At 39.0% G+C, this 13,139-nt stretch overlaps 1 protein-coding gene across 1 annotated transcript in view; it reads right to left on the minus strand.

Moving 5' to 3' along the window:
• Nucleotides 1–10,745, minus strand: part of HIBADH (3-hydroxyisobutyrate dehydrogenase) — a 45,060-nt gene extending 34,315 nt beyond the window's left edge. The window contains exons 1-4 of the mRNA XM_053466383.1: nucleotides 10,587–10,745; nucleotides 5,375–5,532; nucleotides 3,711–3,820; nucleotides 1,897–2,018 (exon numbers count right to left, since the gene is read on the minus strand). Of these exons, the coding sequence (XP_053322358.1) occupies nucleotides 1,897–2,018; nucleotides 3,711–3,820; nucleotides 5,375–5,532; nucleotides 10,587–10,659 (463 nt within the window). The 5' untranslated portion in view covers nucleotides 10,660–10,745. The remainder of the gene's footprint in view (nucleotides 1–1,896; nucleotides 2,019–3,710; nucleotides 3,821–5,374; nucleotides 5,533–10,586) is intronic.
• Between the last annotated feature and the right edge of the window lie 2,394 nt (nucleotides 10,746–13,139).

Below are 13,139 nucleotides of genomic sequence, written 5' to 3' on the forward strand. Positions count from 1 at the left end.
TATTTGTGATTAATAACTATTTCTTCAACAACACTTGACTCAAACGAAAAGCAACAATCTGTAAGCATGGGGGATAAATTCACCAAAGGCACAAGTGAGTTTGGGTGGGATGAGACATCTAGAACCATCAAATTCAATATGGAAACAGGACATAACAAGCAACAAGTAAGGCGGCCCATGCTCAAATGATCTTATAATCTTAATCATTGGACCTTCTGGCAGGAGAGCCATACCATGTTCTCCATAATGGTTATAAAGTAATTATTTACAGGGCAGTAGAGCCAGGCATAAAAATATGATTCTCGAGTGAAAAGGTTGGTATGTTCCATTTATAACCATTGTTGGTTGGTTTTTAACCACTGCAGACTGTTATTCTGACAACAAAACTCTTGTCAAGTTTATCAATATATCTGAAAGGGATCAAACGTTACTGTTTAGCTAAAAAGAAAAGCTTGCAATGCACGTTTGTCACGTTCACTCCTCTAGACGAAGAATGTGTGGAATAGAGAAGACATGGAAACCGTGAGTACAGGTAGAAAGTTTCTCCTGAGGGTGTGGTTAGAGGCACGGCTCGGGGAAAGGGTGTGGCTAGAGGCACGGCTCGGGGAAAGGGTGTGGTTAGAGGCACGGCTCGGGGAAAGGGTGTGGCTAGAGGCACGGCTCGGGGAAAGGGTGTGGTTTGAGGCACAGCTCGGGGAAGGGGTGAGGCATGCTTAGTGGGCTGTAATATATTGCATGTCATTTTTAGACCTGTTCACAGTTATTGTATATAACTGAGTATGACATTTAGGAGACGAATGTGTCTTATTTAGTCCGTTTGATTTATAGACGCTTGTGTTCATACATATTACTGTGACTTTTAAAGTAGAACACTGATTTAGTAGGGCACTTGGGAGTACACACAATCTGCTCCCCAACCCTGGGGCTTTACCCCCATTGCTCTTCCTGTACATTTAGGTATGTTATGCACAAACATACTTGTTCACACACGCCCACAATTATAACCTAGCTTCTAGCACCTTGCAAGAAGGGATTATTTACCCTGCAAGGCCTTGAGTGAAGCTTTTTAATATCAAAGAACTTAAGAGGTTGGGGAATATTGAAGCAGTTTGTTTGGGAACGATATATAGTGTTGCAGGTGGTTGGAAAGAAAGGATACCAAAGGGTGTAAGTTAATTGAAGGGACAGAAAGTAAATGCAGGGAAAGTGGTCAATGTGGGGCCTACAGGGACTTGTAGCAATGTCTGCAATTAGCCAGCACATCTGTATCATAGTATTTTCAATGTGGTCTCATATGTATCAGTTGCTATAGCAACCAGCCTATTTTTGCATAATAGACATATGATGTGCACACACACATAACAGAAATGTACAAAGAACAAGAGGTCACCCTCTGAGACTGGAAGAGCGGAGATTTCATAGACGACAAAGGAAGGGATTCTTTACAGTGAGGACAATAAAGGTATGGAATTCACTGCCAAGGGAGGTGGTGTTACCAAATACATTAGATGCCTTCAAAAGGAGTCTGGATATTTTTTTTTTAGAAAGGCATGACATACAGGGCTATAAATAGAATTCAATATTTTAGAGCTTCTTGATCCAAGAAGAAATCCGATTTTTTCCCCCTGATGGCAGAATTCAAAGTAGCTTAATTAGTGGTTTTTTTTGCCTTCTTTTGGATCAAGAGTAGGAAGGTTAGGTAGAAGGGTTAAACTTGATGGACTTAGGTCTTTTTTCAACCTTATAAACTATGTAACTATATGTAATATACGTAACAAGCACACCAGCATAAATGAGGCCACCTTATTTTTATTTTTTATTTTTTTTTAAACCTGTTGTATGGCAGAGGTAGGCAAACTGATCTGTGCTAAACACATGTCCAAACGCCAGACTTACCACCAGATACCGGGGCGTCCATGAACACAGCTCCCATTTTTTCAGCAGCTTTTGCTAGTTCCTTAGATACTGCAGGATCAATAGTGCTCGAGTCAATGAGCAAAGAACCCTTCTTCACTTTCCTGAAATCACAAGAATATTACATTACAAATTAGATGATCATGGGGATTTTTTTTTAGTACATTTAAATGATGTTGCTTTAACTATTTAGGCGATTATTTTGTAATTTCAGGTGGTATTTATGTCTATGTGAAAGACTTGATGTTATGTAAATATATAATATTTGCATCTGTGTGTATAATATGTATCTGTATATCATCTGTAACTATATACACATTGACTCTTGTGAGTACTAGCAACCATGTACCTTGCTTTAATTAAAATGTGGGGTGTACCATATATTTTATCCATGAGTTAATACACAAAGATTCCTATAGCTAGCGTGTTCCGCTGTATCTATATGTGTAAATGTATATTTGTTATGCATTTGTTACCCACCCATCTTTAAATATTATGCAGCGTCGTCCAATGTTAGCCCTTACTGAATAAACGATATTAATAATAATATTATTCTTTATTATTAATAATAATATATTATCTGGTCTGCCCATTTTGAATCTAAATGAATTCTTTAGGATAGCCTTATGCACATGCCAAGCTGTCTTGAATTCCTTTATAAACACGCACACATTAAAATGCCCAACATAAGGAAAACTAAAGGGTCATAAGCTCAGGTTCCTTTTCAGCCATAACTTAAACTTGCTTCTTGAATCACGAGTCATAAATTCCTTGCACATCTTTGCAGCATACCTTTCAACTAACCTTGATTTTTAGACACGTTTTGCTTTCAATACTTTGCTCGATATCCTGCTACAATGGACTTTTGTTAGAGGTGAATGTTATCTTTTAAAAGCTTAAATGAAATACGCATTAAATGCTTCTTAGCGGTAATGCTTAACCAGAACGTTTAAGGGACATACCAGCCATCATATGAAATTTAAAGGGACAATGTAATGTTCCTGGCAGCCCTAATATAGAAGAATTCATATTAAAGTACTAACTGAGCAGCTTAGCGTCTCCCTATAAATTAACATCTTACCTTGCAAATAAATGGAGGGGTTCAGCAGAACCCCCATCCATGCTTTTGCCCTATTTTTTTTGTACCCCCAGCTATACACACGCGCACACGCACGCACGCGCACACGCACGCACGCACGCGCACACGCACGCACACACACACGCACGCACGCACGCACGCACACACACACACTACTTCCTCTATAGGCTAGCACAAAAGTAGCAGGGAGATTAGTAAGACTGAAGCGGTTTCCCATCATTCATGCAGTCACAAGTAGCGCAAAATGCCAGACCAGATAACAGATTTCTAGTTCTGCCATTTAAAAAAAAAAAAGTGGTGGCAGTTTTATTTTTCACAGCAATATTCCTTTATTCCTAAATCCACCACCTCCAGCTTCCCCATGCTACGTAGAATGCACTCGTGTGAAACCCTCTGCAGAGCCACCTAGCTGATTTGCCTGTATGGAAGGCTAGTGTGTCATTGGCATGGCTGAATCCCGGCAGGGTTCAATCTTGATCCTAGCCGCTATGGCAGGGGTTCTCAAACTGCGGCCCTCCAGCTGCTGCAGGACTACATCTCCCATACTCCTCAGCCAGCCCCTTAGCTGAAGGAGCATTATGGGAGATGTAGTCCTGCAGCAGCTGGAGGGCCGCAGTTTGAGAACCCCTGCGCTATGGGGTGTATGTTGCATGCAAACCCACCCCAACCGCCTTTAATTTGCTCCACATGAACCTACTTCAATATCCCATTTGACCCAGTGTAGACTTCTACAGCATTGGCGCTTGATGGCAGCATGGTAATAATGCGATCAGCCTTGTCTGCGACATCAGCTGGAGAATCTGTGATCTAGAGTATATAAATAAGCGGGTTAGAATAAGTGTTACAAAATAAAAAGCCAGCATAACAAAAGGAGAGAAGCAGAAAATAATTTAAAAAGGATACTGAAAGCAAAGCATAGTTTGGAACGGAGCAATGCATTTAAAAGATATATTATTATTTATTTTATTATTAATAGAGTGGAGCCTGCCCGGCAATAGGCAGGAGTGGGCATATCCAGTAAAACAAATATAAATACAGCTACAAACCTGACAATTTAGCAGGGGATGCAGAACGGCACAAGTTTGGACAGTAACTCGTATGAAGTACAAAACGAGCACATAAATTATTTTTGAATTGATAGTTTGTAAAGTCAATACATAAGAATTCCAGATGTGCTACTTATACAAGTTAATTTAAAAAAAGTAAAATGATATTGTTGATAAAGTATGAAGAAAGGGGGGTCTTGGGAAAAGGCTTTATTGGGACGAAAGGGTGGCAAGGCCTTCACACGTTCCTACCAAGTGAGTTACGGTGTGGAAGTCACGGTTTTAAGTCACAAAAATGCCTACTACGCTTCAAAGGCTCAGCAGGGAGTTCCTTTCTGAATCCACTGAAAAGGAACATTGCCGTGTCTACTACCAATTAATCCCACCATCATGTTCAATAGAAGAAAGAAATATTTACTTGCTAATTAGGTCTGTTGGAATCTGTCCACAACGTTCCAGACTTATAGGGTACGATAGCCACAATAAGCAGGTGGAGAACGGCAATAAACGCATTTTTTTTGGTTACATTGGTTAGGAAAAGTTTCAATAAGATGGCATAAAGAGAAAACATCAGTTTGTAGTCTTCTTACTGATCACTACAGAAGGTGTGTATATGAATAACAATATTACTTTGCATTCACCTGTTAGACTTGTTTCAATAAAGTGCCTGGAATGATTTAAAAAGTAGAAATGGTGATTTTTTTGTCCATGGTACAAATAAGAACATTAATGACACAGATGTCTAGCGCACTGAAAAGATTTATTATACCAGCAACTTATTAAAGTAAATCATTACCTATTTCTTGGTTGACTTCATTTTTTCCACAAGGCCACAAGAATTTTGTCTGTAGTTGTGAGCTATTTATAGCTATTTTTGTAACCAAGTATCCAAGGCATTTGGAAGAATAATGTAATTACACAATTTTTTGATACATTCATACCCAACAAATGTTCCACAATCCTACAAAGAGGGACATCGGGGAGGAACAGTGGATTTGCAATCTTAAGGAATGACTGGCCTTCCTAAATGATTAGATTAAGAAGGTATGTCATTGTGTTTATATCCACGTCTACTTAGAAGTGTTTGAATAACAATTATACAAAACTATTATTTCACCCCAAGAATGTTGATACTACATGTATGCATATACTACATTCCCTACTTTTGGTAGCACTAACCTTTAATTTTTATTTCCAGTTATTTTACTGGGTTGTACTACAGTCCCTTAAGAATAAAGTTGCTAGGGGGCGATCAACGTCAAATCACCACTAAAATCATTTAATAAAAAAGCAAGGCAGCAGACAAGCGACGTACCTGAGCACCAGAATCCTGGAACTCCTTGCAGGCCTCTGGAAAAACATCATATGCAATGACAGGGTAGCCATGTTTCAGAAGATTTTTTGCCATTGGATTTCCCATGTTCCCAAGTCCAACAAATCCAACTGATGTTTTGGAGGCCATTGACCTATATACTGAAACAAACAAAAACAACACATATATTTGTAACATCAAGTCACACCAAATCACTTCACTTCAAAAAACATTAGCATTGCTCAGAAAAATTACTGTCACTGAAAAGCATGTTGCTCTAAAATTATACGCAGTCCAAACAACCCTTAACTTCCCCATAAAGAACGTACTACGGACAATAATTAAATATAAAAAAATACAATTTAGTATACGAATTAGAGTACAATGGCCCAAAGATACATCAATCTAACTTTTGTGTGTGTGTGTTGAATAAGGCTGTTTTAGTCTTGTGCACGATTGCTTAACAGAACTATAGAATATGTAAGGAAGAAAACCCTTTAGGAACTTGTGTCTTACAACATAACAGCTATGAAAGAGGGCAGGTAAGACATTTTTGAGGGATTAGTGAGGCAAATAATGTGAAATATTTTCCAAAACAAATGCAGATATCTTCATGATGCATGGTCTGAACCTTGATTACAGAAACATTTTACCATCATAATATATTAAAAATATTTAAGCACGCCAAGTTCTATAGCAACAAAGCTGTGTCGATTGCAAACTGATTCAATCTTGGAAACTTCAGGGCAAGATGAAGAGTGGCCTTCCATTTGGACATGCACAGGGACCTGTATCTGAGGAGGGCAAGCTGGTTTGTCTGTCGATGTGGAAGCCAGCTCAAGGTTTGGCTCAGCTCATGCCACAACACTGCTGGCTGACTCGCCAATAACTGTTCATAGTGGAACAAGGTTAGGTTCTTATCTAAAAAAGCGTGTTCAATTAAAGCCTGAAGCATGTCTGTTGGGAAAGATTCTTGCATCCTTCATCAGTGGCTGTTGCAAGGTACACAGGTCGTATTGTTATAACAGTATAAAGACATACAGTACTGTAAAAAAAACCTTTAGGTGGGCGTTTCTTAAAAAAAACTGCGTACAAGCGTACCTAACAGAATTGGTGCAGTTTTGAAGGCAAAGGGTGGTCACCATTTATTAATTTGATTTCTCTTCTGTTCACTCATTTTGCTTTAGTAAAATGATTAAAAAAAAAAAAAAACTTTACAGCTGTTTTTTTTCCACACTCATGTAAATGTTTGGATTTAAAATAAATTAGGACAATATATATAAAACAATCTAAAAGCAGGAGGGGTATTACTCTTTGGTTTCATGGTTAGAGGAAATAAGATTTCTTGTGAAGCAAAGTTTTTTTTTCAAGTTTTATTTGTTTTCTTTTATCATACAGTAAGGATGGTAAAGATTTGGAATACATTGGTAGAAGTCATTCAGGATTATAACAGTTTACCTGTGCAAAAGTTAAAGTTAATCAATAATCAATTACTATTGTACCAAACTAAGGATTGCAGTAGAAAGACATATTAGTGAAGTAGTTGACTATTTGTCATCTGCAATACTGGGAACAATGACCTACATCATTCTGTTTTAAGTTTAAATAAATATTCTGGCCATTTATTTACATTTTCAGCTATGTGCATCAAGGAAGCATTAGGGCCAAGGAAACTATCTTGTTTTTTTTTTAAAAAAAGAAGGTTTTATCCACAGTTAATAGCAATTTGGAATGGCACTGCCAAAGATGGCAGATCCATCGGTGGTGTAACCACGTAAGAAGCTCCTCAGGTTCCCAACTAGCATAAAGGGGCCCCTTTCAGAATGATGGAGAGACCCCTAAAAAAATCCCTCACTGCAAGGAACTTTCCTTATAGCAAAATTCTGAAAATTGCTTCCCATAGTGTGTATGTAGTTGCTCAATAATGGAAAAGCAAGTAATCTTGAAAAACAACAAAAAGCATCAAAACGGTCTAATACTGATAGTAATTTGCATCTAGGAAATCAAAGCTCTCTTTTCTGTTAACTTAGTGAACAAAACAAGTAGAGAGGAACTAAAATAATAATTCACATACACACATTGGAAAAGTATTGAGAAAAGAATGTGGAATTATAAAACTCAGAAGTCTTCAAGCATTAGTCTCTTCAAGAATGTAACAAGAAGAATAAGAGTATAAAAGGTCTATGTCTCTATAACATACAGCCATGAATACAGTACTCCAGCAGCAATCTTTTAGCCACAATAGACAACAGCCTACAAAGGCTCTCCACAACCGCCTAAATCAACGTTTTTTTTAATGTTGTCCTGTACCCGCAAAAATGGCACTTACCGAATCTGACATTGAGTTTACACAATTTTGCTAAATTATTTCCTTCCATTTCATAGTGTATCATGTTGGATACTAAGCGTATCTTTTCTTCAAGTCTTGGATAAAGCGTAGGATGTGGCGTATTGAAGGGTTGTGGAAGAATATATCCATTATATAACGTTGAACGGAAACAAGTTACCGTACGACAGCAAAAAGTCACATTTTTCCGATCACCAGTATGGTAAGTATTTTTTAGTTGTCGTCTTGCCACTCTTCCAATTTTAAGATACAAGGATCAATAGCCAACCCTCCAGCTTTTCAGATCCCTCTGAATGACTTTACTGGTTTTCTGAGGATTATTCGTTCTTCACAGCAATGGACCTTTTCGTTTTTTTGCACACACTTTCTTTTGCATGTCGGTGGACCAAATCTTGATTTATTTGTAGCCCTAGTGATAGCCCCAACAGTCACAGAAATATGATCTTTAAGCGTATGGCTAAATATTCAACAGCCGACAGAGATTTGGATACAGGTGGGTAAACACGTTCATAAGACATTATATGCATTACTGAAAACCAAGCTAGGCTCCTTCGGACAACCAATCAGTAGCCCTAATGGGTTTACCAAGGAGGAAGCGAGGTGCTGCAGATTCATTTCTTATTTTTGGCGCTAGACAGTCGCTTGATCAACACAAAACATCTTAGAACACATTGCTAGGTGTTCTACTGACAATATTTTATGACACACACAGAGAAGAAAAGACATGGTGGGAGCCCCCCTTTAAGGGAGCTCTTCAGGTTAATTCTAACTGTATCACTTCCTGGGTCCTAGCATCAGATTTAAGATAATAGTGATAATTATGATGTAAGAAGCAAGATCATAGTGGCTTTCAAACAGCTGCCAAGCATCCAGAGTGAGTTGCTGCCAGCTGCGGTACCTTGCTTTCCATTTAATGTTATTAGAATGTATCTTTTGTTTTCAGTGGACCGGACGTAAAACAGAAGACGCAGTGAAAATAATTAATTGTAATATAATAATTAATTGTATATAATAATATAATTTTCATATATCATAATACATTCACATAATATTCTGTATTTATTACTTCTTCAGCACCATCTTGAGTTTCCTCTTCCATACATATCCTGTATAACTCTGCGACAGAGAGATACCTCCCAGCAGCTGTGAGTTAACCTTCATATGAGACGAATATCAATACCAGGGTTGACACAAGAAAACAAAAAGGTCTTATATATGATTGATTTTAATACAAAATGTTTACAACGTTAAGTTAAAGCTAATGATTATAGAATATCTTTAAATATGTTAGCAAAACACAGGCAACAATAAATGTGTATTTTTCCCAAAATACACATTTTTCCCACCAAGAACCTAACGAACAGCACGTGACAATTACCGTATATCCGATTAGACTAATACTAAATTACCAAAGTACTCCTTAACCCTACAGACAGAACGTGTCAGAGCCAATTTATTTACATTATAATTAACCTTAGAGTTACATTAGCAACGTAAATAATGTTGAGGTCCGTCCAGCTCTCTGATCAGTCTGTGTAGGTGATTTGAACCCGGCTCACTAATCAGTCTGTAGGTGATTTGAACCCCGCTCACTGATCATTCTGTGTAGGTGATTTGAACCCCGCTCACTGATCAGTCTGTGTAGGTGATTTTACTCCCGCTCACTGATCAGTCTGTGTAGGTGATTTTACCCCGCTCACTGATCAGTCTGTGTAGGTGATTTTAACCCCACTCACTGATCAGTCTGTGTAGGTGATTTTAACCCCACTCACTGATCAGTCTGTGTAGGTGATTTTACCCCCACTCACTGATCAGTCTGTGTAGGTGATTTTACCCCCACTCACTGATCAGTCTGTGTAGGTGATTTTACCCCCACTCACTGATCAGTCTGTGTAGGTGATTTTACCCCCACTCACTGATCAGTCTGTGTAGGTGATTTTACCCCCACTCACTGATCAGTCTGTGTAGGTGATTTTACCCCCGCTCACCGATCAGTCTGTGTAGGTGATTTTACCCCACTCACCGATCAGTCTGTGTAGGTGATTTTACCCCCACTCACCGATCAGTCTGTGTAGGTGATTTTACCCCCACTCACTGATCAGTCTGTGTAGGTGATTTTACCCCCACTCACTGATCAGTCTGTGTAGGTGATTTTACCCCCACTCACTGATCAGTCTGTGTAGGTGATTTTACCCCCACTCACTGATCAGTCTGTGTAGGTGATTTTACCCCCACTCACTGATCAGTCTGTGTAGGTGATTTTACCCCCACTCACTGATCAGTCTGTGTAGGTGATTTTACCCCCACTCACTGATCAGTCTGTGTAGGTGATTTTACCCCCACTCACTGATCAGTCTGTGTAGGTGATTTTACCCCCACTCACTGATCAGTCTGTGTAGGTGATTTTACCCCCACTCACTGATCAGTCTGTGTAGGTGATTTTACCCCGCTCACTGATCAGTCTGTGTAGGTGATTTTAACCTTGCTCACTCATCAGCCTATAAGAATGGGGTCCTACAAGCAAGGTGTCAGGAGTCCTTGCTTCCTCATGACTCTGTTACTCATTGGCTACCTGTGCTACTGTCAAAGTAGCGCAGGTAGCCAATGAGTAACAGAGTCATGAGGAAGCAAGGACTCCTGACACCTGCATGGAACCATCCATTGGGTTTCTGGAAGCTACATAAAGCCATCACACCTGTAATAACATTGCAAGGTAGCGTGAAAGCTGCAATAGCCTGGGGTCTTAAATGAATAACATTCATTTTCAATATGATAAAATGGTTATGCAACCACTTTGTAGCATTTTCTTTGCCCGACACAGGACCATCAGATTTACAAGCATTAAGCATAGCACAGGCGGAAGCTTACCCATTGTAAAGCGTGCATGCCTGCTGACAGAACTGTGCAGAACATTGCAAGACTTTCTGATCAGGGCTGCCATACTTCTTCCTCCCGCTGACCTCCACTTCTAGGCACCTTGAATAGACGCCTTCTGTGACGTGCGGGTTACATTCGACTGACAGCTCTTACAGCCAATCAGTGATTCAGCTCCGGCCGCAGAGTCAACAGCGAGAGGGCGTGAAGGCAGGCTGACGACGCGCCTCCAACTAACGATTGGCTGGGATCTGCCCTGTTGTGGGCAACGCTAGATTGGCTGAACCGCGGCTCGCCCCTTTAAAAATTGTGTCAATGCAAAAAACTTTATTATAAAGCGCAGGCAGGCGCAATGCACAATTACTGACGGTTTGTTAGGTTTATGCGTGTTTTGTGATATCTTTCTCGGTACTGGGTTATGGCTGATAAACAAGGCGGGTTTTTTTACGTCATGCACGGTTTAGGTCCTAGTCCACAGAGATTGCCTTTACCTAGTGCAGAAACAGTGCAGCTGCAAATTGAAGCAGTGCCCCCCCCACCCGTAGTGCAAAAGAGGGCAACCTTCTGTTAAGGCTTCATGAGTTATTGCGGGTATCACTTTTTCTATCGACTTATTATTCTGTAATATTTATATTACACCAACAATTCATGCAGCGCCTCTCGCTACATACATTAAAAGGGTATGACAAAACTAGAACTGACAGACTAAGACAAACTTAAACATTATATAAAGCTGAGCCCTTATATTATATGAAGCTGACCCCTTACGTTATATAAAGATGAGACCTTACATTAGATAAAACCGAGCCCTTTTAAGCTTTAAAACTTACAATGTGTACTGTCCTTGGTCACCTCATCATTGCAGGTAAATGGGTACTGAAGTTAAAGTTTTTGAGGCCCTTGTCCAGATTTCCAGAATCCACATTTCTCTACTGGAAATCCCCCAAAAATGGAATTATAAGTGGAACTTCATAAGCTGCATCTGCTCCCCTGCCCCACATGGGGGATAGAGCAGATTTATTGATCCCACCGTGAAAAAACGTTTTATGTAGTTGGGTGCTATTTTCTGAGTTCTCATTATCCATTATGATCTTTTATTATATTCTGCAGCAATCTATAAAATGTACACATAAAGGTAAACAGTACAGTTAGGTTTTATAAAAAAAACACTAAAACACACACATATACAACAACAGTTCAGGTGAGCTAATAAGCCTTATGGTACTTTAATTTTTTTTTTACCTTGATAACACGTTAGAATGGAACACGGAAACTGACACGGATTTTGATTTCGACACATTCGGATTTGAGTGAAGCTGGACTCCAGCTTTTTCAGTGGGAGTGATGGTGGATGCCTTTTGGTTATAGTGGTCCCCCTCCTTGTATTGGGTGGGGGGCCAAGAAGATCCAGCGCTCTTGCAGACATTTTGTCTGGGAAGGAAGACAGGGCATATCCCTACAGGGAGTGCTCTGTCAGAAGATTTAGAGAGGATCAGGCTTCCGCTGTGGCTCTTAATTGAGCATACAGAGCACCCTCACAGAGAAGCCTGGCACCTCGGGCTTGCCAGAAGAAAAAAAAAAAAAGCTAGGTCCTAATAAACTAATTGGTCAAATGATCAAATGTTTTTCCCTAGTAAGACTGACCAGAGAACTGGACTGTGTCGTCCTTGAGGTAATCAATATGTCCAATGACGAGTGCAACGTAATGTATGATGAGAGGTTAGCCTGAAGTCTAGCTAGACACGATCAACTATGGACCTTGGGACTATTCCGTGCCAAAGTGATCATCAACAAAATGATATAGTGCATCCCATTAATATGTAGATATAGGTTCACTGAGAGGCAAGAACCGAAGTGAGAATACTCTACCTTCTAGATCTATATCTTACATTCCTTACATTAATGGACAATATAGAAATATTAACCATTCTAGAAATAATTCTTGGCAACCACAGGAAAAAAAAAAAGCTTTATCTGGTTGACAAGAAGTGGTCAGCTCTTCTTTCAGTCACTTATTATTATTATTGTCTATGAGAGCAGAGTCTAAAGTATCTAAAGCCTTATACACAAATGGGATTCGCATCTCTGCACTTTTATTCCTTTGTTTTAGATGTTGCATTAGTAGCAGTAGTATACAAAAGTTTTGTGTGTTACCCATATATAATTAAACACATGGGCATGTGTGATATTAAAAGGTTTTTTTTGTTGCACTTTATTTAAGTATTTTGATATTCAAGTAAGGGGAGACAAGTTGTGCAGATTACTAAAATGAACATACAAGAAGTAATCAAAACATAGATAATTTGTCAACGAGCATGGTTTTATGTAATTCTCCATCATTAAAACAAAAAGTACTTACTGTTTTTTTCTAACTTATGTAACTGATTTATGATGGTTTTGTGTTATTACTTAGTGTTTTCTTTTGTTTTCTAGGTTAACTTACACTTTTCTGGTTAACAATATTGTGATATTCTCAATATTCTGAAAGAGCATTCTTTAATTTTAGTACTATATTGTTAGTATGCTTATTTAATAATGGCATTTAAA

This window comes from Spea bombifrons, chromosome 5 (assembly GCF_027358695.1).
Source record: "Spea bombifrons isolate aSpeBom1 chromosome 5, aSpeBom1.2.pri, whole genome shotgun sequence".
NCBI lineage: Eukaryota > Metazoa > Chordata > Amphibia > Anura > Pelobatidae > Spea > Spea bombifrons.